A 20718-nucleotide genomic window follows, 5' to 3' on the forward strand; every position below is an offset into this window, starting at 1 on the left:
AGGGAAGATTTAAACAAAGCATTCTTGCTTTGATGATGCTGTGACACTTGCCACCTCCTGTTTTGCAGGAATGGATCCAGGAAATACCCACCCCATCTGGTAGAAGTGGAAGCTATTCAACACAAAACGACCCAAATTTTCCACAAGGTTTACTTCCCTGATGATACCGATGAGGTAAATGGGGGAGAAGGAAATTTTTTTCTGTCAGGATGGCTGTCAATTTTCTTATTAAAATCTCAGAAGAGGCTAATATTTGTTCTGATCCAGAAAAGTTCAGCCTTTCCAGAAGCCTCTGGGCCAAAGCGTTACAAGGAAAATCCATCCTTGTCTACTCTTTTTGTAGTAGAGTTGTTGCAATTTGTGTTTTTCAAGATATGGGTGCTCTGCTGGTGTTCACTGGAGGGTTTACAGTATGACTGCAGAAAGAGGGAAGCTGGATGGGTTCATCCACTCAAAATAGCTGACAAGCCTTGGCTCTCAGTTATTTGGAGCCTAGACCAACGATACCCAGTGGGGTATCATGATGGGGCCCCGTGGGGACTGGGCAGAATGTTGCAGTACTGGCAAGTAGGTGACTGAAATTACCCCTTCTGACCTGAGATGACACAGAAATCATACCTGCACTCAGGAAGCTCTCACTAAGCATCTTACATGCTGATAAGGCAGCTAGTCATATTGATGCCAGAGCAGATAGGCATGTCCTTGCAGATACTGCTGTCTTACAGTACTGATTAGTCTTCCTATGAGGCTCACATCTCTCTCTTCCCTCATGCCCTTGGGTACAACTAAAATCCTGTATTTCCAAATGGGTTTATTTGTAAAACAACCCACACCCATAGAAGGAAAAGGATGATTCCCCTGCAGCAGCTGTGAGTGCCCTTGTTTATCTGTAATGGAGAGTTGAGCGAACTCTTGGGGCTTCTCATCACTTTGAGTATTTTTTCCTACATGACCAGCAGTGGACATGACACTGCTTTGTACACATGCATCTGTGTGAGAGCCAGTAGAAGGAGGCAGTGCGGACTTCTGCACTTGGATGGGTTTGCTGTGATCCTTTTGGCCATGGAAGTCATCATGTGGACTGGCAGAGTGGCATCATTCCAGTACAAGATGCATTTGCACTGAAGTGCTGCTGAGCATTAGCAGCACTGAACCCCAGATCAGACTCTCATGGGATGTGGAACATGGGTCCTGGTGGTTTGGTGATTCAGGCTAACACAGCCATGCATGTGGGGATCAGGAGCTTAAATTTCTTAAACTGCTATGGAGTGAATCTCATTAAGTGGGCAGAGCAAAACTGAGGCAATGTAAATGCTGAGCACAGCTCAAAAACCAAAACCAGAATTGGGATGTGCATAAAATGGGCCAGATCTTTAAACATCCCATCCTTTAGATTATCCATAAAACAGGAATCATTTTCCTTCTATTCTGCTATCTAGAAATCAGGCATCTGGCTTAGGCCTGGTCTAAGCCAGGCATCTGACTTCCTCAGCATCACTGGAGAGACAGTTGGGACAAACCAGCCTGGAGGTCTCTCACTCTGTCTTTCCCACCCCTCTTCCCTCAAACAAATAGTTCTGAGACTTCACTGTTAGATCAGAAAAATTTCCTGCATTGCCTAGAGAGCTCTGGATAAGCCAGCACAGGATATAGATACAGCATTACAAAGCACAATGGTACAGTAGTAGCGTGACAGAGCTTCTGCAGGCATCCCTTCCAATGCCCAGAGCCCCAGTCCACAATGTCACTGATTTCACTGGTGGTGGGCATCTAAATCCCTCTGTGCACCTGGAGCTCCTCAAAGAGAGCAAAAAGTGGAAATTAACCTTGAGACAGCAGTGGTGATGATCTTCCTCTCTCTATAGGCATTTGAGGTGGAATCCAGCACAAAAGCCAAGGACTTCTGCCAGAACATCTCCAACAGGCTGCTCCTGAAGTCCTCTGAGGGCTTCAGCCTCTTTGTCAAAATCTCTGACAAGGTGAGTGACCCACCCTGAGGTACTCGGGACAACCTGCTTACCAGTGGGTACACATTGGTGGAGCCACAGCCACGTGGTGAGCAGCATTTCTCTACAAGCTGTGTGGCATTTCTAAGTCAGATCTGATCTGATACAGGTGAGGTTTGCAGTCCCACAGCCCTGACTTCTAGCAGTCACCCCAAAGGACTTAAAGCACAGACAGGCAAAGCTCTCCTGGCCTGTTGCTGAGTTGGGTTTATGAGAAAGGACTAAGTAAGAAAAATGTGCAGCTTAGAGCTGCCTCTGGAAACTGGGAGAAATCTATGGAGATAGTCATCAGGAAGTGAAAAGAATTGTGGTGAAACAAGTTGCAGTGAGGAGTAATGGGTGAAATTAGAGACAGAGCCTGAAGCAAGGCACTAGCAGGGGCTTTCTCACATCAGCAGTTTATAACGCCTCAGTGTTAGCAGCACAAAGCAGTGAGCAGCAACTACAGGAGAGGGACTGGGGCCAACCCTGCCTGTGGTGTCTTGTCACTTGTTTTGGGCACCCCAATATAAGGAAATAAAGCTGTTAAAGAGGGCTATGAAAACAGTGAAGAGCCTTGAGGGGAAACCATATGAGGTCACTTGGTCTGTTCTGCCTGGAGGAGACTGAGAGGAGACCTCATTGCAGTCTGCAACTTCCTCATGAGGGGAGGAAGAGGGGCAGACACTGATCTCTTTTCTGGGGTGACCAGTGATGAGACCTGAAGGAATGGCATGAAGCTGTGTCAGGGGACACTTAGACTGGATACTAGGAAAAGGTTCTTCACCCAAGGAGTGGTTTGGCACTGGACCAGGCTCCCCAGGGAGGTGGTCATGGCACCAAGCCTGACAGAGTTCAGTAAATATTTGTACAGTGCTGTCAGGCACATGGTGTGATTCTTAAGGATATCCTGTGCAGGGCCAGAAGATGGACTTTGATGATCTTTCTGGGTCCCTTCCAACTCAGGATATTCTGTGATCCTGTTGTATGACTCACTTGCTTAGTCTTTATGACTTTATGGGCTGTGTCCCCTAGGTCATCAGCGTGCCAGAAGGAGATTTCTTCTTTGACTTTGTGAGACACCTGACAGACTGGATAAAGAAAGCAAGACCAGCAAAAGATGGTAACGATGACTTTTTTCTTTTATGGGTCACACACAGCCTTCCTACAGCCCTCCATCCCTTTCAAACAAGACTGACCACATAGTCTGCCACAAGCACTGGAACAGGCTGTTCATGGAAGTGGTGGAATCACTGTCCTCTAGTGTTCAAAAAAATGTGGATGTGGTGCTTAGAGACATGGTTTAGCAGTGCACCTGGCAGAGTTAGGTTAGTGGCTGGACTCAGTCTTAAAGGTCTTTTCCAACCTCAGTGATTCTGTGATTCTATTGGGCCACAGATTCTATTCTGTGATCTGTTGGGCCACACTGATAGGGGTGGTGCTCTCTACACAATCCCTGGGGACATCACCTGGAAGGTAATCCATCAAGGAGCAGCAAAACCTCTGCTCCAGGGCTAGTCCTGGCCCCTGTCAGGAACACCTGCTGGAGGACAGCTTTCCAGGAAGTGCCTGCAGGAAGGTTCCAGTGGTGGGATTCATCTCACCTCACCAACCACATCCACAGTGGAACTGGCTGCAGCTCTGCTGAATTTACCAGTGGTTGCAAGACACAGGTGCCTCCAGGGTACAACTCCTCTGTCCTGTGTTAGGCATGGGCACTATCAGTGAGGTTGTGGAAGTGAACCCAGACACTTTTTTCACTTTATTAAAGCTTTGTTTGCATGGCAGTGATGTGGTTTGTTCTGCAATGTCAGAGCCCAGTTGGCCTTGTGAATGCCCCTGTCCCTGCAGGTTGTGATGGTGCATGGGCACTGCTGGATGCAGACACCGATCGCCAGCTGGTACTCTCACCATTGCTCTTATGTTTGCTTCACTTGTACAGGTATAGTGCCTTCCCTCACCTACCAAGTGTTCTTCATGAAAAAACTGTGGACCAACACAACGCCTGGAAAAGACTCAATGGCAGACTCAATCTTCCACTATTACCAGGTGTGCCGGGACTCTGCAATAGCTGTGGAGACTTGGGAGGGATTAGGAGTAGGTGTAAGGACTTGTCCATTTGCAAATGTTCCCTGGGCGCAGCCTCCTAGCCAGGGGCTGCATACCTCCACAAATTCCTTTTAACATCTGAGGATGAAGGTCCACAGGCATCCTCTCTATCTCTCTGTTCTTTCCTCCATGCAGGAGTTACCAAAGTACCTGCGTGGCTACCACAAGTGCTCACGGGAAGAGGTCCTGCAGCTGGCGGCTCTCATCTACCGGGTCAAGTTTGAGGATGACAAGTCCTATTTCCCCAGCATCCCCAAACTCCTGAAGGAGCTGGTGCCTCAGGACCTCATCCGGCAGCTCTCTCCAGATGACTGGAAAAGGGTAAACCAGCAGCTTGGTTCATAGGTGTGGCTGGGAGATGCCCAGTCTCTCGGGTAACTTTCATTGACATTCAGTGTTGAAGCTGGACTGCCAGAATGAGTGACCCCTGATCCTTCTTGAGCCTTATCAGAGCTTCAGCCTCCCTGGCACCACCAAGAGAAGAAATTGTGTATGCATGTTCACATACACATGCCTTTCCCTGGGTTTTCTTTGTCCTGAGGCTGTGGCTGTAGCGGTGGATGCAAAGCCAGAGGGAAACATGCTAAGAGATGGTCTCCTGTAGAGGTGGTCTGTCATTTAATGCAGACTAATGAGTAAAGGGATAATTCTCCATGCTTCACACAGGGAGAACTGTGGCACAGGTGCAGACAGGTCTAGCCTTAAAACATTAGATGTGTCTCACTGTCAAGAAATAGTCTGATAAGTCCTTTCCATTTCCTATCTGATATCAGCATCTCTGGATTTAAGGTCTCTCAGTCTCATCTGCTGTATAAATTGAAGAATCAAAATTCATAATGCCTTTAATGGAGTCACCAGCTCAGCTCATCTAAGAAGGACCTGCCTTGGTTCCAGGCCCTGCTCCTGTGACCAGACAGCACTTTTTTTAAGTGTTATTGGAGCAGAGACTAGAACCAAGCATCAAGGCCAGGTTGGACTGGACTCAGAGCAACCTGCTCTAGTGGCAGGTGACCCTGCCTACTGAAGGAGATTTGGACTACATGATCTTTCAAAGGTCCCTTACAACCCAAACTCTTCTATGAGTCTATCATTGTGGGACTGATGCTCCTTCCCTGCAAACATCCCTGGTGCCAGGTGGTGCAAACCCTCCATCTCTGTTATGTTCTCTGTTGCAGTCCATCGTGGCATACTACAACAAACACGCGGGCAAAACAAGAGAAGAAGCCAAGCTTGCCTTTCTAAAGATTATCTTCAAGTGGCCTACATTTGGATCAGCATTCTTTGAAGTGAAGGTACCTGCCCTGGGGGTCAGCTGGCAGCTTGTAGCCAAGATCAGGAGCCCTGTACCACAGAGGGGTTCCAGATCTGAACCAGACTGGGACAACCCTGATGAAACAGGGAAGTAGTGTCATACTCTTCATCATAAAGGGCAAATACACTCATTCATTGATTGCTGCCTTGCCTCTTTACACTGACAGAAACATTGTAGAGCTTCAGCATATCTCAGTCATTGGGGCTGTTCCCACAGTTGTGCTGCTGAACACACAAGAGCCCTTCTCTGTTTTGCCAAGGCAAAGGGGAACCTGTGGTTTTCCAAGGGATGTGTCTCTACCCACCACAAACCAAATCTGGACCATCCACCATGGCACTAGAGTTCCATCAAGGACTTTAGAAGCCAGTTCTGTCAGGAGAAAACAGGGAGAGAGGAAATAGGAAGGGGTCTGATTTTGCTTGATACATCCTCTAACCAGTTCATCTCATTTCCAACAGCAAACTACAGAGCCAAATTATCCAGAAATCCTTCTAATTGCCATCAATAAGCATGGAGTCAGCCTCATTGATCCCAAAACCAAGGTAAGCAAAACTTAGGTATTCACCAGATGCTCCTGAGCCCAGTCCCCAAGCCCTTACAGAAGACATCCCAAAGAGTGTGTTGTTCAGAACTTAGTGAGTTCTCTTTAAGCCTAGTTAGAAAGGCTGGATAGACAGAAAACTTTCTGGAGGCAGAAATTCACTGTTGCACAGAGCCAGCCCAGCCTTTTTCAACAAAAGATGGATTGGGAGCATCAACTATTAGGGCCCGATACCTGGAGAATGCACACACTCCTTCCTTAATCCTTTCACAGGCAATAGGAAAGGAGCTGGAGTAAATGAGATCTTACTAGTTACTTCCACCACGTGCATGGTCATTCTAGTATGGCAGTCCTTCACAAGATATGGAGGATCTGGAGTCTTGATCTCACTGCCATTCCCATGAGTCTTATCACAGTAGACATCCTTGGCCTGCTGTAATGGAAAGTGAACAGGGACATGAGAAGTGCCCACAGCCCTTCATGGAAGTTGAGGCTCTTGCATGTTGAGTGTCAGTCTTGTGTTCCCACCAGGATATTCTCATCACTCACCCCTTCACCAAGATCTCCAACTGGAGCAGTGGCAACACGTACTTCCACATAACCATTGGCAACTTGGTGAGAGGAAGCAAGCTGCTCTGTGAGACCTCCCTGGTAAGAAGCGTTAAAGGTTAGACAAATCCTGTCTTTAGCAGCAAATTGTGTCTCAGGGATTCTCTGGACTGAAAGTGGTCTCTCAGAAGAGCTGCTGATATGTTTTTTCTCATTCTGAATTTCCTATGGCTCTGCTCAATGAATCAGAGCTCTCACTTGGTCCGTCATCCAACATACAAGCAAGCCTAAGGTGCCTGGGGTGTTGCTGTGTCAGGACCACAGGGGACTGCTCCCTATCACTGGGCTGAAAAACACCTTAAAGCTGGTGTGGGCTCAAGGGGTATTCTTGAGCCCTTTAACCAGTATCATTTACCCAGCTTGTCCCTAGTAACAATCACAGCAACAAACCTCCTCCTAGACTATCTTAAACCCAAAGCACAAAAGATAAGAATTCCTTCTGGATTAATTGTTACTAATCTGAGGCATTCAGTATTTTGTTGGCCATTTGAAAATTCATGTCCTATCCAAAGCTCCCTGTGTCCTTAGCCTCAGCAGCATCCTGGGACAGGCAGTTCCTCAATCTCAATGTTGCAAATTTTGTTTGGACACTGTTCCTTGTGGAGAATGGGGAAACAGGTCAACGCAAGCGCAAGCCAGAGAGCGTAAACTGTGCTCTAGAGGCTGCTAACATCTTCCCTCTCCTCCTCAGGGGTACAAGATGGATGATCTTTTGACCTCGTACATCAGCCAGATGCTAACAGCCATGAGCAAACAGAGGAGTGCAAAGGGTAGCAAGTGAACTGCAAGAAGCCACTGGCACGTGGTCATGGGGCTAATTCACCAGCTGAGGGCTGTGGGATACCCATGCAGCTGGGCGAGAACCTTTGCCTCCCAGATGTGGAAGATGAGCCGAACACCATCAGGGAGTTCACTGGACTCTGATCTTGAGGGCTCCAATCCCACCTCCCATTCCAGCGAAGATGACTATCTCTGACCTCCTATTCACCTTCCTCACCCTGCATCTCAACTCAATCCTACGCCTCAAAGATTTCCAGGGGACACCATTGCTCTCAGAGAATGACCAAGGCAAAGACACTCCAGCAGGAGGTTTGCCTGAACCCAATGGTTGGCATCACAAAGGCTCTTGGAAAAGGATTTGTGTGTCTGTGTGTGTGTGCGTGTGGTTTGCTTTGCTTTCATTTGTTGTTTATTTTCTTAAATATGAGAGCTGTTAGGATGCTAACAGGTTTTTGGTGAAGTTCTGGGAATTTCAGGTTTGAAGAGGAATAACAAAGCCCTGACCCATGCCGGAAAGATGTCCAATGAACACTGCAGGGCTTGGTTTTTTTGTCATTACAAAAGAATACACTGTGTTCTTAAGATGGACGGAAAGATAAAGCAGGCTGGGAGGAGCACATTTTAACTAGGAATCAGAATAAACAACCTACTGATTGAACAGGCTAGAGTACTAAAGTGCAATCTGTGCAATGCTGGAAATATTTAAAGAACAAATTTTAAAGTTTTGTTTCTTCTTCTATTTATTTTTTAAAATATTAAAAAGGAAAAAAAAAATCCTGTATTTCGTGCCGGTATCTGGATGATGACTCAGGGCTGAGGGTGACCTGCAGAACAATCCCTTGCCCAGGGATTCCCCAAGAGCCATGACTGCCAGAGGCTGAGTAAGGCACATCTTTCCCGACTTAAGGGCTCAGCTGGAAGTGAAGGTTGGAAAATTAGTTATCTCCTTTTTCTCCCTGTGTCCAGAAAAATTAACCTTGGGAGGACTTTTACTGCAAGCTTCAATATGGATGTAGGGGTTTTGAACACCCCATTCTTGGAAGACTGAGGGCGAGCCTATGTTGGGCTGTAATTCAAACATGAACTTGGCCGCTGCGTTTGTACCAGCTGAGGATTTTATTGTGCTTTGTGTGTGTGTTTCTGTATAAAGCAGCTCTTCATGAGTCCCAGCTGGACCTGAACCAACTCACAGCAAGGGCAGACTCCTGATTTCCGTGGGCTTTTCTTCATCTTTGACTGGCTGTACTCATCTGCTGGCTGTTTGCCTCACCTGGCACCCAACGCCACGCAGCGTGGACCAGCTTACTTTGGAGCAGAGATGGGATCTGCTGGCAGAGAGGAGGCTGAAACCATGTCGTGTCTGGGAGGATACAGGGGAAGAAGCCTGGGGGTGCCTTTCCAAAATCCAGGCTTCAAAGGAGCACATGGCTGGGTGTGGGGTATTAGGAGAGGTGACAGTTGTCCACCAAGATCTGGTGTTGGTGCCACTGAGTGGATCTCAGTAGATGTTGAGGCCTCTCTTGGTCCCGTGCATTGGACTGGGTTTGGCTGCTTTTTGTAGAAGTCCATATTGTGGGGTGTCACATGCTGCTCTGTTGAGCTCAGCTGCGCTCAGGTCTCCAATACCATGGTGTGCCAGGGAGAACTGGCAGTGCTGCCTACCAGACCTCAAGGACTGTGACATCCAAGTGGGATGCAGCAGTGACTTAGGACTGTGGTTGCTCCATCAAAGCAAATGAGATGCTCCATGGAGACATCCACCAGCCAGACAGGGCTGCTAGGAGATCCCATTCCTCCATCATCCCCTACCCAAAGCACTCTGGTGATGGGAGCATGGTTACACCAACCAAGGCTACGCTGGGAGCCCAGCTGCCTTCACACCATCCATGTCTGACATTTCTCTCCCTTCCCCAGCTGCCATGATCCAGCTGTCCCAGGGATCCCACCTGTCCTTAGACACATGCCTATCATCACCACACCATCACTGCTTTTTCTGAGTCTCCAGCCATCCCTGCCTCCCATAGCACACTCAGCAGATGACCTGCTGCACAGCAGTGTTTCCAGAGCTGTTCTGGGTCATCTTTCCCCTCCCACTACCCTCATCCGTCCACTTACAGCTCTGTTGGCCTCCCATGCACCCCATAATTTTGGGGGAGGCTGGAACTCTGTGTGCGTGTACCTGTGTGTCTTATGTATTGGCATCTGCTGGCCTCTTTGTATTCACACCAAGCAATGTAACGTGAAAAAACGTATGTCCAAGTGAAATACTCCAATTAAAAAGCATCAAGTGGCTTGTGGGAGGCTGTTCTGCACTGTGCAGTTGTGGTGACATCTCCAGGGGGAAGGGTGAGATCAGGGCTCTTGGGTTCTTGGGGACAAGACTTCTCCTTGCACAGTTCAGTTTCTGGTGAGAGTATCCAGCAGTGGGGAGGAAACCATCAGTGTACCCAGACTGGAAATTAATTGAAATCTTTTCTTTTGGGATAAAAAACACTGAAGGCTGACAGTCTCCATTGCTTGTCCTCTATGACAAGGGCTGAATCCCTGGAAGTGTTGGGTGAAAAGTTTGTGTGTGGGAGGCAGACAACCAGCCATGTGCTTAACAAGGTTGCCAGACCTTGCTAGCTGTGAAGGAACAAAAATAGTTAGCCACTGAGATGTGACAAATTGTAAGGCATTAAAGGAAACCAGAGGTCTAACTGGCCAGGCTCTGCCTAAGCAAGGCTTCTGAGGATGAGGAGGCTGAGCACAGGGAGTTACCAGTGCATGTTGGCCAAGCAGCAGCTAGATGCATGGATCAAAGAGCATCGAGGTGGCTTTTCCCAATTAAAGGCAGCGGTTGGGGGACCACAGCCAAGCCCCTCACTTGAACACCAAGGGACAGGCTGAGGAGCTCATGGTGCACTCCATGCGCAACCCACATGCTCCCCACCTCCTACTTTGGCTGCTCACATACTTCCACGAGTGGTACCCATGACACCTATGTATGCAAGGCATGGGGAGGGGGATTTAACACCATCCGCTCCCCGTATTTCATAGATCTGGAGCTGCTCTACAACAATTCATCAGTCCTTTAGCCTTTTTCCAAAGGAGGATGCTTCATTTTTTGCATTTCTAGCCTCCAAAATACTCCAAAATTGCAACTTGGAAAGGTTTGGGTGCTTCTCAGCACAGATAACTCTGAAACCTAATCCTTTCCTCTCACTTGTGATCACATCATTTAACAAAAGGCTCATGTATGAGAAAATGTCTATAGTGTGAATCAGGTAAAGACTACTATATTCTTTCCCAGTTTGCTGAAATAAGAACAAAACAGGATAGGAGAGGTAAAATGTATTTAAAACATCACTTGAAATTTACAAAAAACGTATTCTTATTATCTGTTCAAGTAGAAATATATGGCTTAAACCTGAGAGATGTTTACATCTCCCTTACAGAGCATAGGCCCCCTCCCCACTGTGTGACAGCAGCCACCTGGGAGAAATGAAAATTGGAATAAATCCCAGGGTGTAGTACAGGTGTACAGACCTTCCCAAGGGAAAAGCAAACAGGACACTTGGTGGGACCAATTCACACACAGCTCCATCCTTCTGAAGAAAAGTTGTTGGTGTGTTACCGGTCATAGTCCCAGTAGCTACATGGCCAAGACATTATAAATCCTTCAGCCCCCATGGGAATGACATGCCTTCACCCACAGACAAGGGGAGGAGACTGTCCTGTTAGGCTATGGCAGGGCAAGAGTGGGGAAAAGGAAAACCAAAGTTGCCCCTGTCTCTGTTGTAGAAAGGTACCTATTGTAATGACCCAGCCAGCAGCACCATCGTGGTGGAGATAGTGTGCTCTTGGGGGTGGTGGACACCTGCAAGGAGGGAGGAAGGGAGGTAGTGTGTGGAGAAGAGGCTGGTCTGATAGGAGAAATCTGGGCACCTGAGAATGAGGAGGGCTGGAGGATGCTCAGAAGTTTGCAGCATGTGTCAAAACAGGGCTTACACACAGCACGAATGATTGCCCTGGGGGATGCCAGTGGTCTCAGGGGTAAACGGTGGCTTCCATGTGGTTGCTGCATCTCACCATAGTGCACAGTTTCTTCATGGCTGCAAGTCCATCTGTGCTCTCCTACACCCCAAGGATCCCTGACAGGCATGGGAGTGTGACAAAAGCTGTAGGAGAGGAAGATTGGTGCTCATCTCCAGCAGGGCCATGAAGGCAAATGGCTCCTCCTCACCAGATAGATCTGAGCCCCCCTCCAGCTGGTCTCCTCAGCCTCATCGAGATGGCAGGTCCATGTCCCTTCTCTGCCCATGTCAGGCCAGGACGGCAGGCATGTCATTGAGCTCTGGAAAAGGAGACACATGATGAGCTACCAAACATCTGCATCTGTTCTGACAGCCTGTGAGCAAACAGAACCTGTTTGAAAAGGCATGCAGCCCAGGTTTGGTCATTTTTTCTGGATGATAGCTCCATGGGTGCAGAAACGTGGTGCATGGGAGGGTCCTCAGCCAATCCCACCCTGCCTGGCAGAACCAAGAGTGCTCAGTGCCTCCAGAGTCTCTTTTCACAGCATCGCAGAGTAATGAATATTGGAGGGGACATCTGGAGGAGCCTTGCTTGAAGCAGGGCCAATTGGATTGTGCTGCTAAGGGGTTTGGGGCTGAGATTGATGCCTTTTCCTGGTCTTAAAATCAAGAGTCAAACACGGTTAGAAGGGAAAAAGGGATTTTACCTTGGTATTTATTTTAAGGATCCTTAGGTGCACATGTCCAGGTCGAATGCACCTCAATGCACACTGCAATGCACACCCTCCCAAAGATCAGGTATAATATTATAGGTCTTACTAATAGCATATCTATCAAAGATTCCCCAATGAGAGGCTCAAATGAGCCCCTCTCCCCAAGGAACCTTCCCCTGGATGGTTCTATCTTAGTTTACAAATGTGTTCTGGAGGGGAGACCTTGGGGTCTGGGGCACACTGATCCCTAACTACGAAGCTTCTAAGATGTTTAGTCTCCTAGCTGAACAAACAAGTCCAAGAATGTAGGCAAAAAGCACTAAGAATACAGAAGTTGTAAAAAGGTATAACAGGGGTTTATAAGAAAAGGCAAGAAATCATCATGGCATCAAGATAACCCAGACTGCATCCTTCCTCATAACCTTCCTTATAACTATGGACATCCATCACCAACCCATCCATCAGGATCCCAGTGGTCCCACAGAGACCACCCTGAGCAGGATGCAGCTGCTCTCCTTGCCCTGCTCACCTGTCTTGAATTTGTTGTATGTGCCATTCTCTATCATTGTGTTACTGTCCTGGACACAGCAGGAGAAATTCTTCTCTCGCCACCTGCATGGGGCAAAGCATCTGGGTCAGGCCACTGCTTGCTGTGGTTTTCCTCACAGCCCCCTGCAGCCTTGGACACCTTTTTCCTACTTTGTGAGGGCAGGTATTTTGGGATTTTCTCAGGTCCTTACCGAGAAAGGACTTGAGTGCATGACTGATGTCTAAGCACCCACACTCCTGTGTGCAACAGCATTTTGAAGGCAACTTTGTGACCAAGCCCTGTTTTCTGAGCAAGATTTAAGAGCTCCAAAGCCCCAGAAATGTTTACAGCCACTGGCTCTTAAGCAGCCAGGGCAATTTAAAAATTGTGATTTTGGTGTGTTCATAAACCTGACAAGACCACACAGGGCACTGAGGCATTGCTGATGGCCCTTCAGTCCCAGGAGGGCTGGGGATGCCCTTGCTGGAAGGGCAGCCAGGAGGACTTCATTGTTTGGTGGGACCAGAAGCATCCACAGGATCCTGGGAAATGCACACAACAGGAACATGATCCTGGAGGAGATGGGCATGGGAAGGTCTGATGGTGGTGGTGATGCTTTGCAGGGGTGGTTGTGCACCACCCTACAGCCTTGAAAACAGAATGAAAGCAGGACCTGAGGAGAGGAGAGCAGAGCAGAGTAAGAGAGGAAGGAAGGGAGGGAGTAATCTTGCCTTGGGAAAAGCCTGGATGCCCAGCAAAAATGCCTGTACAGCTATTAGTTCATCGCTGTCAAACTACCAATTAATTTTTTCATCATCCCAGAGCAATAGTAGCCCTCCAACCTTTTCCTATGCCGAAGCAAGTCACAGTTAATGGCAGGCCAGAGTGCTCACCCAGGGGCTTCCCAAACTTTCCTCTTGCTGCCACTGGCAGCACAGTTGTACTGCCAGCACCCTGCAAAAAATCTCCCCTGGGCTGCCTGCTCTGATCCTGCCACCCATCCACAGACATCCAGCTGAAGAGCTGAGCCCAGCACATCCTGCTTTCCTTGGGCACTACTGGGATGAGAGCATAGGCATGTTCCTCATACAGCTGTGGCAGGGCAGAACATCCAGCAGCCAAACATGACCAGCTGGGGTGAGCCTCTTCTATGAACCCCAAATTTCCCAATAATCTTTGACAGAGGGGAAGGAAAAAAATGTGGTGTCTGTGACACAGTCAGACATTTTTGTGTGGGAGGATGGATTTCCTGTGGGGTTCTGGCATGTGCAGAAAGAATGGGATGCTCTAATATTAACATTGGGAGCTTTCCTAGCAAATCAGTCCAATGAAACATTGTCAAATAGTAATAATAGCAAAATAATTTCCTTTCTCAGCCCATCAGCTTTGATAATTGGTTTATGTTGCTATTATAAATCCACCAGTTCTCCACTGAATCCTGAAGGTAGACAATGCCTGAGCTGCCAAAATGGAAAGGGAAAATGAGAGAAAGCAGGAGAAACAGAGAGGTTTGGGGGGACTTTAGGGGCTTTCTTCCATTTCCAGAAGAGAAAGCTAATGTTCTCAAGTGTAGTTTTAACCCTTCAGGTCACCTGAACGCATCCCTCCTTCCCTCCACCTGGAGCAAAAGATCAGGTTAGAATGGCCATTAACAACTTGGTAGTTACCAGTGCAGAGCAAAGATGAGTGAGATGAGGAATGCAGAGGTCAGATCTGTCAGGATCCACATGATGTTGTACTGCCGTGGAGTCTGGAAGAGAAAAACGGAGGCTGTGTCCACCACTAAGGACCACAAGATTTGCAAAAAAAGTTACTCAAGCTCTTTCTTCCTGATTGAATATGGCTGTTCAGCTGCCTGGTTTGCATCTGCAGTAACATCCCTTGAGTATTTAAAGCATTTGGTGGCATTTCAAAGTGGCCACTTACCACTGCGTTGTGTTGGTGCCAAACCATTCTCCTTCATAAAAGTGGGTCTGTTTTACCATAGAAGATTTTACCGTATCACAGTGAATGCCACAGAAACCTCTTGTGTGTACAGGCAGGCCTTGCACTTCTCTGCTTCACGCTAATAACAACATTAACTGGTGGCATCTCATTTTCTCTGGAAAAACTACCCTTCACTGAACACCACAGAGAGCCTGGGGTGGCTCCTGCTTTAAGTCTAAGAGCATCTGAAGATTCATCCTTAGACTGGACCTCCACCCAAACTTAGGATGGACAGAAACACTGCAGTTCTCTGGAGGGGAGCATTGTAAAATCTAATTCAAGAGTGTGAAGCCAACTGCTTAAAGTCCTTACAGAGACTCTGGTGGGACCAATGCCCCAGGTGCTTCTTGGCCCTACAGGTTGTCCAAGGCAGAATAACAAATAGAGAAATTATGTGAAAATTTCTCCCAGAAGGAAGGCTTATTTCTGTGGTTGTTTCCCTTGGACTTGTAGAACAAGACCAAGTTTGACAAGGGCAGTGGGATGCTCTGAGAAAAGAGAAACTTCTGACATCAGTAAGGTGCTTCAAAAGGTTAGAAATGGAAATCCTCATGCATCAGCTTGTTCCCTCAAAGGTCCTTCCTTTCTTCCTGCACAAGTCTCAATATAACTTGTTTTCCCTGATCCCAAGGCCTGAGCTGATAATCCTAACAACTAGGGTGCTTCTTCCTGAGCCAGGAGAAAAGAGAAGGGTATGGTAATACCTGTAGTGTCTTAGATGTTCCAGTAAGCCAGGTTTCAACTCAGGTCCTTCTTATGCAAAGGATCCTTAAAGGATGCTTTCTCCATATGTGAACTGGCCCATAGTCTCCAAAGGTAACCGTGAACATCCCAACCCTACTTCCCACCCCTGAGACAGAGAAGACTTCCACTTACCATGAGGAAGAGTGGCTGGCTGAGATCCTTCAGCAAGTGGACGGCATTGGTGGTCACAGAGTGTGCCCCAGAGCACCATGCCAGGGAATAGAGCCATGGCTCGTTGACCACATAGAAGTTGGTGGTGATGTTTGCCTCGGCGTATTTCCTTTAAAAGACCAAAAGGCAACAACCTTCATTGAGCAAGGAGATTAGTACTTCCTTCGGGCTTACTCAAGGAGATTCGGGAAGATCATGGGAAATGGTTGTAATCTTCTGTAGGAAGTGCTTACTTTACGACCTAGATAAGGAACATAAAGGAAAGCCAACCAGCCAATAATTAATCATTAACAATTGGTCAATACAGAATAGCTGAACAGCTGGAAACAAATGCAGATAAAATGCCCAAAAGGTCAAAACCTTTCTAATCCTTCTGCCATATTAATCAATGTAACAATGTGTTTGTAAAGGAGGCTGTTCAAGTAACAAGCAATAGAAAAGGAAAAAATGGCCTCAAGCTCCACCAGGGAAGGTTTAGATTGGATATTAGGAAAAATTACTCAATGGAAAGGGTTATCAAGCTTTGGAATCAGCTGCCCAGGGAAGTGCTGAAATCATCATCTCTGGAGGTATTTAAAATATGTGGATGTGGCACTTGGGGACATGGTTTAGTGATGGGTTAGGGAGTGCTGGGATAATGGTTGGCCTTGATGATTTTAAAGATCTCTTAAATCTAAACAATTCATGTTATTCTATAATCTCCCCACATTGTGTTCAAAACCACCACAGAATCACAGAATAGCCTGAGTTGGAAGGGACCCAGAAGGCCACAGAGTCCAACTCTTCAGTTCAGGGCTCATGTGGGGATTGAACCCACAATGCTGGTGTTGGTTAGAGCACCTGAGTTGGTTAGACCAGCTGAGCTAATCTTCGAAGCTGACCACCCAAGTTTGTTATGGTTGCTCCATCAACTCATCATTTCTCAAGTTATTATAAGCTATTGAAACTTGATATGAAGTAAGTTCATTCTTTGTATAAAGGTAATGTATCATCAGTATCAGCATTTATATATCTACCTAGGATCTATCCAAGGTTTACCCAAATGGATCTGCTTATGACTTTTAATAGCCTTTCAGCCTAGAGAAAAGAAGGCTCTGAGGAAACAGAGTACTTTGCAGTACTGAGAGGGGCTACAAGAGAGCTGGAGAGGGACTTTTTACAGGGGCACTGAGTGACAGGACAAGGGGGAATGGCCTTAAACTGGAGGAGGGAAGGTTTAGATCAGACATTAGGAAAAAATTCTGGATTGTGAGGGTGGTTGAGACACTGGTATAGGTTGCCCAGAGAGGTTGTGGACTCCTCATCCCTGGAAGTGTTGTGTTCAAGGCCAGGCTATGGGGCTCTGAGTAACCAGGTCTAGTGGAAGCTTCCCTGCCCGTGGCAGGGGGGTTGGAACTAGATGGTGCTGAAAGTCCCTTACAATCCAAACCATTCTGTGATTCTATGATTTTATGATTTTACATCCTGTGACAATTATAATTGAGAAAACATGAACATTACTCTTGTCCAAAGGATTGAAGTTTTTCCTTTCTTTTTAATTTCAACTAGACTTCAATGGTTTTGTGCATTGGAAAGAACGAAAAATCCTATTTACAAGAGGAGACCTAGACAGGTAAAGCTTGGGGGGTTTCGTGTGCGAGTAGCATTTTGGAAACTCCTGCAATGAATGTGAAGCCTTTCATCATAGAAATTACATTTTCATTGTGTCACATGCAACAGAGTACTGGTAGCAACAGACAAGAAATGATGTCTCCAAAACACTGGCTACAAGAGGGTGATGGTCTCTCACCACAGCATTATGCACTCCCACTGATGTTTGCAGAAGAACCATGGAAGGCTAAATAGTTGTTCATTCTCCACGATTCAGTGTTGGTGGGACTGAGGATGGCACAAATAAAAAGAGAAATCAGGATACACCTGTGTTGTTCTTACCAGAAGATCCTCAGATCCTGGTAAATATGGAATTGAGGACAGCAGGGTTTAATTACACGTGCCACCTCTTAGTCAACAGGAGGAGTGAACTGCAGTCTGTCACCCCTAAAATACATCAGGGATGGCTACTTGATCTGAACGACCTGTTCCCAAAATATTCTAGTCTCTGGAACTGGTCACTGGAGGGAGACATTGTCCCATGCATGAGGCAAACATAGTCCAGATGCACCCCAAAGATTACACTTGGAGCTGAAACCTACCGGATATCTTCACTGGACATTTCAGTGTAGACCAGATTGAGTTTGACAATATTGTGCTTTAATAGGTCTTCTATTGGTGCCTTTCTGCCCATCGTGTGCTGAAACCCAGGAGCGACAGATTGAACAAAGGATCTCACACTGTTATGCAGCCACAGAACCTGCAGGCAACAAGAAGAACCAGGGAATTCTCAGCAGAAGAATTCATGCCCCTAATATGCCCCACTGTTCACACAAACACACTAAAGATAACGTCTTGAGGGGCTTAACCCAGTTTGTCAAATGACTTTCTCCCAATGATCAAAGAACATTCAGATGCAGGGTTAAAACTTGCAAGTCACTTTTATCAAGAAAAAAGTATCCACTGTTTCTTGCTTACTCACTGGAAATCAGTGAGTACGTTTCACACAGCCCAACAAAAGATGCAGTGTTGAAAATGAATGAAAAGACAGCTTTGGTCTATGGAAAAGGCAACCGAAAATATTCTGTTCTATCATTCTTCCAGCATGGAAGAAAAGATCTTCAGCAGATACAGATCAGCATAACTCCCCAGACATCAATGGGTACATAACCTGATTCCCATGAGTTTAGCAGTCATCCATTGCCAGGGGCAGGAAGGCAATATTACAATTTATTTTAATTTAAGCCAGGAATTTTAATGCAACATATAAAATAAGCATGAGTAGCAGGGAACAGACTGACAATTAGTATATTTATGAAAGGGTGCTGTTTAGGGGCTAAGGCATCAGCTGGTATATACACTGCCTTTTTCCTGTGCTGCTGAAGGATTACACCCTTGTGAACCTTCTGAGGAACTAATAGTAGGAATATACTCCAAATGATGCCTTTTAAATCAAGTTAAATGCAAAGGGCCAATTTTATGCAGGTGAAATCATGCAGAGTATGCCCCAAAGTCCCAGTTAGGAGAGCAAGAAAAAGGGATATGGAGTGAGGCCACCCTACCAGATGGCGTTTAATCTTCGACTCCTTGAGGATGACGTCCAGGATTTTGCGGATCCACAAGTTCCTGTAAGGATGTCTCTCTGGAGGGCGGTAGAGATCAAATATCACAAGTTTATTGTGACTGTCTGCGAGGCGCAAAAAACCACTTAGCGTGTAAATGGACTGATTCATTGCCTGGTTTTGATCTGCCTTTGACAGCGAGCCCATCCCTAAAAATGGTTTGTTCTAGAAATAAACAGATATAAAAAAAAAAAGGAAATCAATCAGGCAGTTTGCTCTGGGAGTCAGCTGTATCTCTAAGAGGGAAAATGTTTGATGTCAGTCCTCAACAGGTGGGGATGTTTTATTTTGCTTATTTCTTCTACATAAGAAACGGGGAAGCTAAACCAGGCTGTGAGGACATTGCTTCTGGGACCTAAACTGCATAGTTCACAGCTAGCTCTGCTGTGCTTCTCTGTCCCACCTTGTTAGCTCTGAGTATTATAAACAGCACATTGAACAAGTAGCTCTTGTCTTCTTCCCCCAGCTCACGAGCTCTGCTGCTGCCATGATAAGGTGACACAGGAACACCCACCAGCCAATTGTTACAGGTCTCCTTAGCCTAAAGGCAAACTGGACAAAGCAAAGAGACCCAAACTAAAGGATTTACTCTGGCTTATTGGGAGTTTTGGCTCAACTAGAAGTTCCTCTTCTAACACTGATGCTGTTAAATAATAGGCAGCTGGTGTCTCTTCTACATCTAGTTGGTGATAGTCATGAGATGATAGAAAAGTTTGGATTGGAAGACACCTTTAAAGCTCATCTAGTCCAACCCCCCTGCAATGAAAAGGGACATGTCCAACTGGATCAGGTTGCCTAGAGTCCAATCCAATTGACCTTCAATGCTTCTAGCTCTTTATGATATTTACCTTAAGGAACCATGTTCCAGCATTCAATTTCTGCAGAGAATCCCAGGAGAATAACGAAGCAGCTTTACCAGTCTCATTAGGGTAGACCTCATGGATGTTAGTTGTCCTTCTCAAGGTGTCGTCATGCATGAGGAAAGGAACCCCATCATAGCTGCCAGAGAGCAAGAGTTCAGGTCACCTGGGGTACAGGTTCATTCACAGCACGAGCAGATTCATGCCAGGTCAGAAGACCATGTGGGGCGCTGTGAATGCAGCAGTATAGCCTCCCTCAGTGCAGAGAGTGCAATATGGAGGAATGCTGAGGCTCAAGACATCAGGTTATTTCCAGCTTAAATACTTCTAGGAGATCTCACAGAAGTCATGCTCATCTGTGCCTCAGTTTCCCTAGGGGCAACATGAAGGAGGAGACCTTTTTGCCTGCCAACTCCCCCAAAAATGGTTAGTAACTTATGGTTGAAATCTCTTTTTGCTGACATCAAAGTGTTTCTCTGGTTTTCAGAGGACTGAATTCTGAATGGACAGTGATGGAAATGCAACATTTTCTTTTATAGAAAGCTCTAGTCGAGTAGAACATCTAAATATTAGTGTTTTTCTCATGCAGTGCCTGGAAACAGCTCATCCTGCACAGAATGCTAGCATTTCATGGCAATGGGTTCACCAAAGGCAATTAAAGATCTAATAATTAGGGCAGTGCTGTCACAAATCTGAACACAATTTTCTGTTGGTTTGTAGACCTCATATAACCCTCACTATGATCTGGAAGTCAGACTAGAGTAGGGACTTGTCTCTATACTCTGCCAAGCATTTAAAACACGATCGTTAAATCAATAGCTGCAGCTTATTGACCTGCCTGACAACAACCATGCCCTACAGCCCCTGCCATCCCAATGACAGCTGAGGGATCCTGTCCCAGGCATCAGTAAAACCTAATTGCCTGGAGCTGCATCTCTCCAAACACATGTTTCTGTAGTGAGTGGTGAGTATTTTGGACCAAACCACTACAAGCTCTTAGAAGAAGCAGCGTATATTCTGTGAGATGCGATGTTTTGCCCTCACCTTATGGTGACATCTGTTTCAAGACCATCCCCGCCATGCTCAATTGTCTTCAGAAATGACATCTCAGTGTTTTCTGGCGCCAGCTGAAAAAAAAAAGCAGATGAGCG

General features: G+C 46.5%; 2 protein-coding genes across 12 annotated transcripts in view; one reads left to right on the plus strand and one right to left on the minus strand.

Annotated features, from left to right (window-relative positions):
• The window catches only part of MYO7A (myosin VIIA), a 64166-nt gene extending 54530 nt beyond the window's left edge, over positions 1 to 9636 (plus strand). For all 3 annotated transcript variants that reach the window (XM_048294335.1, XM_048294337.1, XM_048294338.1), the window contains 9 exons: positions 69 to 174; positions 1866 to 1979; positions 3021 to 3108; positions 3928 to 4034; positions 4230 to 4415; positions 5270 to 5386; positions 5865 to 5948; positions 6479 to 6598; positions 7248 to 9636. In XM_048294335.1, the coding sequence (XP_048150292.1) occupies positions 69 to 174; positions 1866 to 1979; positions 3021 to 3108; positions 3928 to 4034; positions 4230 to 4415; positions 5270 to 5386; positions 5865 to 5948; positions 6479 to 6598; positions 7248 to 7337 (1012 nt within the window). In that variant the 3' untranslated portion in view covers positions 7338 to 9636. The remainder of the gene's footprint in view (positions 1 to 68; positions 175 to 1865; positions 1980 to 3020; positions 3109 to 3927; positions 4035 to 4229; positions 4416 to 5269; positions 5387 to 5864; positions 5949 to 6478; positions 6599 to 7247) is intronic.
• Positions 9637 to 10654: 1018 nt separating this feature from the next.
• GDPD4 (glycerophosphodiester phosphodiesterase domain containing 4) overlaps positions 10655 to 20718 on the minus strand; it is a 38906-nt gene continuing 28842 nt past the window's right edge. For 7 of the 9 annotated variants that reach the window (XM_048294342.1, XM_048294340.1, XM_048294345.1 and 4 more), the window contains 8 exons: positions 20612 to 20694; positions 19556 to 19706; positions 18648 to 18872; positions 17688 to 17845; positions 15457 to 15604; positions 14262 to 14344; positions 12595 to 12677; positions 10655 to 11672 (listed from right to left, as the gene is read on the minus strand). In XM_048294342.1, coding sequence (XP_048150299.1) covers positions 11641 to 11672; positions 12595 to 12677; positions 14262 to 14344; positions 15457 to 15604; positions 17688 to 17845; positions 18648 to 18872; positions 19556 to 19706; positions 20612 to 20694 — 963 coding nt within the window. In that variant the 3' untranslated portion in view covers positions 10655 to 11640. Of the gene's footprint in view, positions 11673 to 12594; positions 12678 to 14261; positions 14345 to 15456; positions 15605 to 15728; positions 15737 to 17687; positions 17846 to 18647; positions 18873 to 19555; positions 19707 to 20611; positions 20695 to 20718 lie in introns of those variants that run through there. The other 2 variants (XM_048294347.1, XM_048294348.1) reach the window with 2 other exon arrangements.

Source organism: Corvus hawaiiensis, chromosome 2, assembly GCF_020740725.1.
Source record: "Corvus hawaiiensis isolate bCorHaw1 chromosome 2, bCorHaw1.pri.cur, whole genome shotgun sequence".
Classification (NCBI taxonomy): domain Eukaryota; kingdom Metazoa; phylum Chordata; class Aves; order Passeriformes; family Corvidae; genus Corvus; species Corvus hawaiiensis.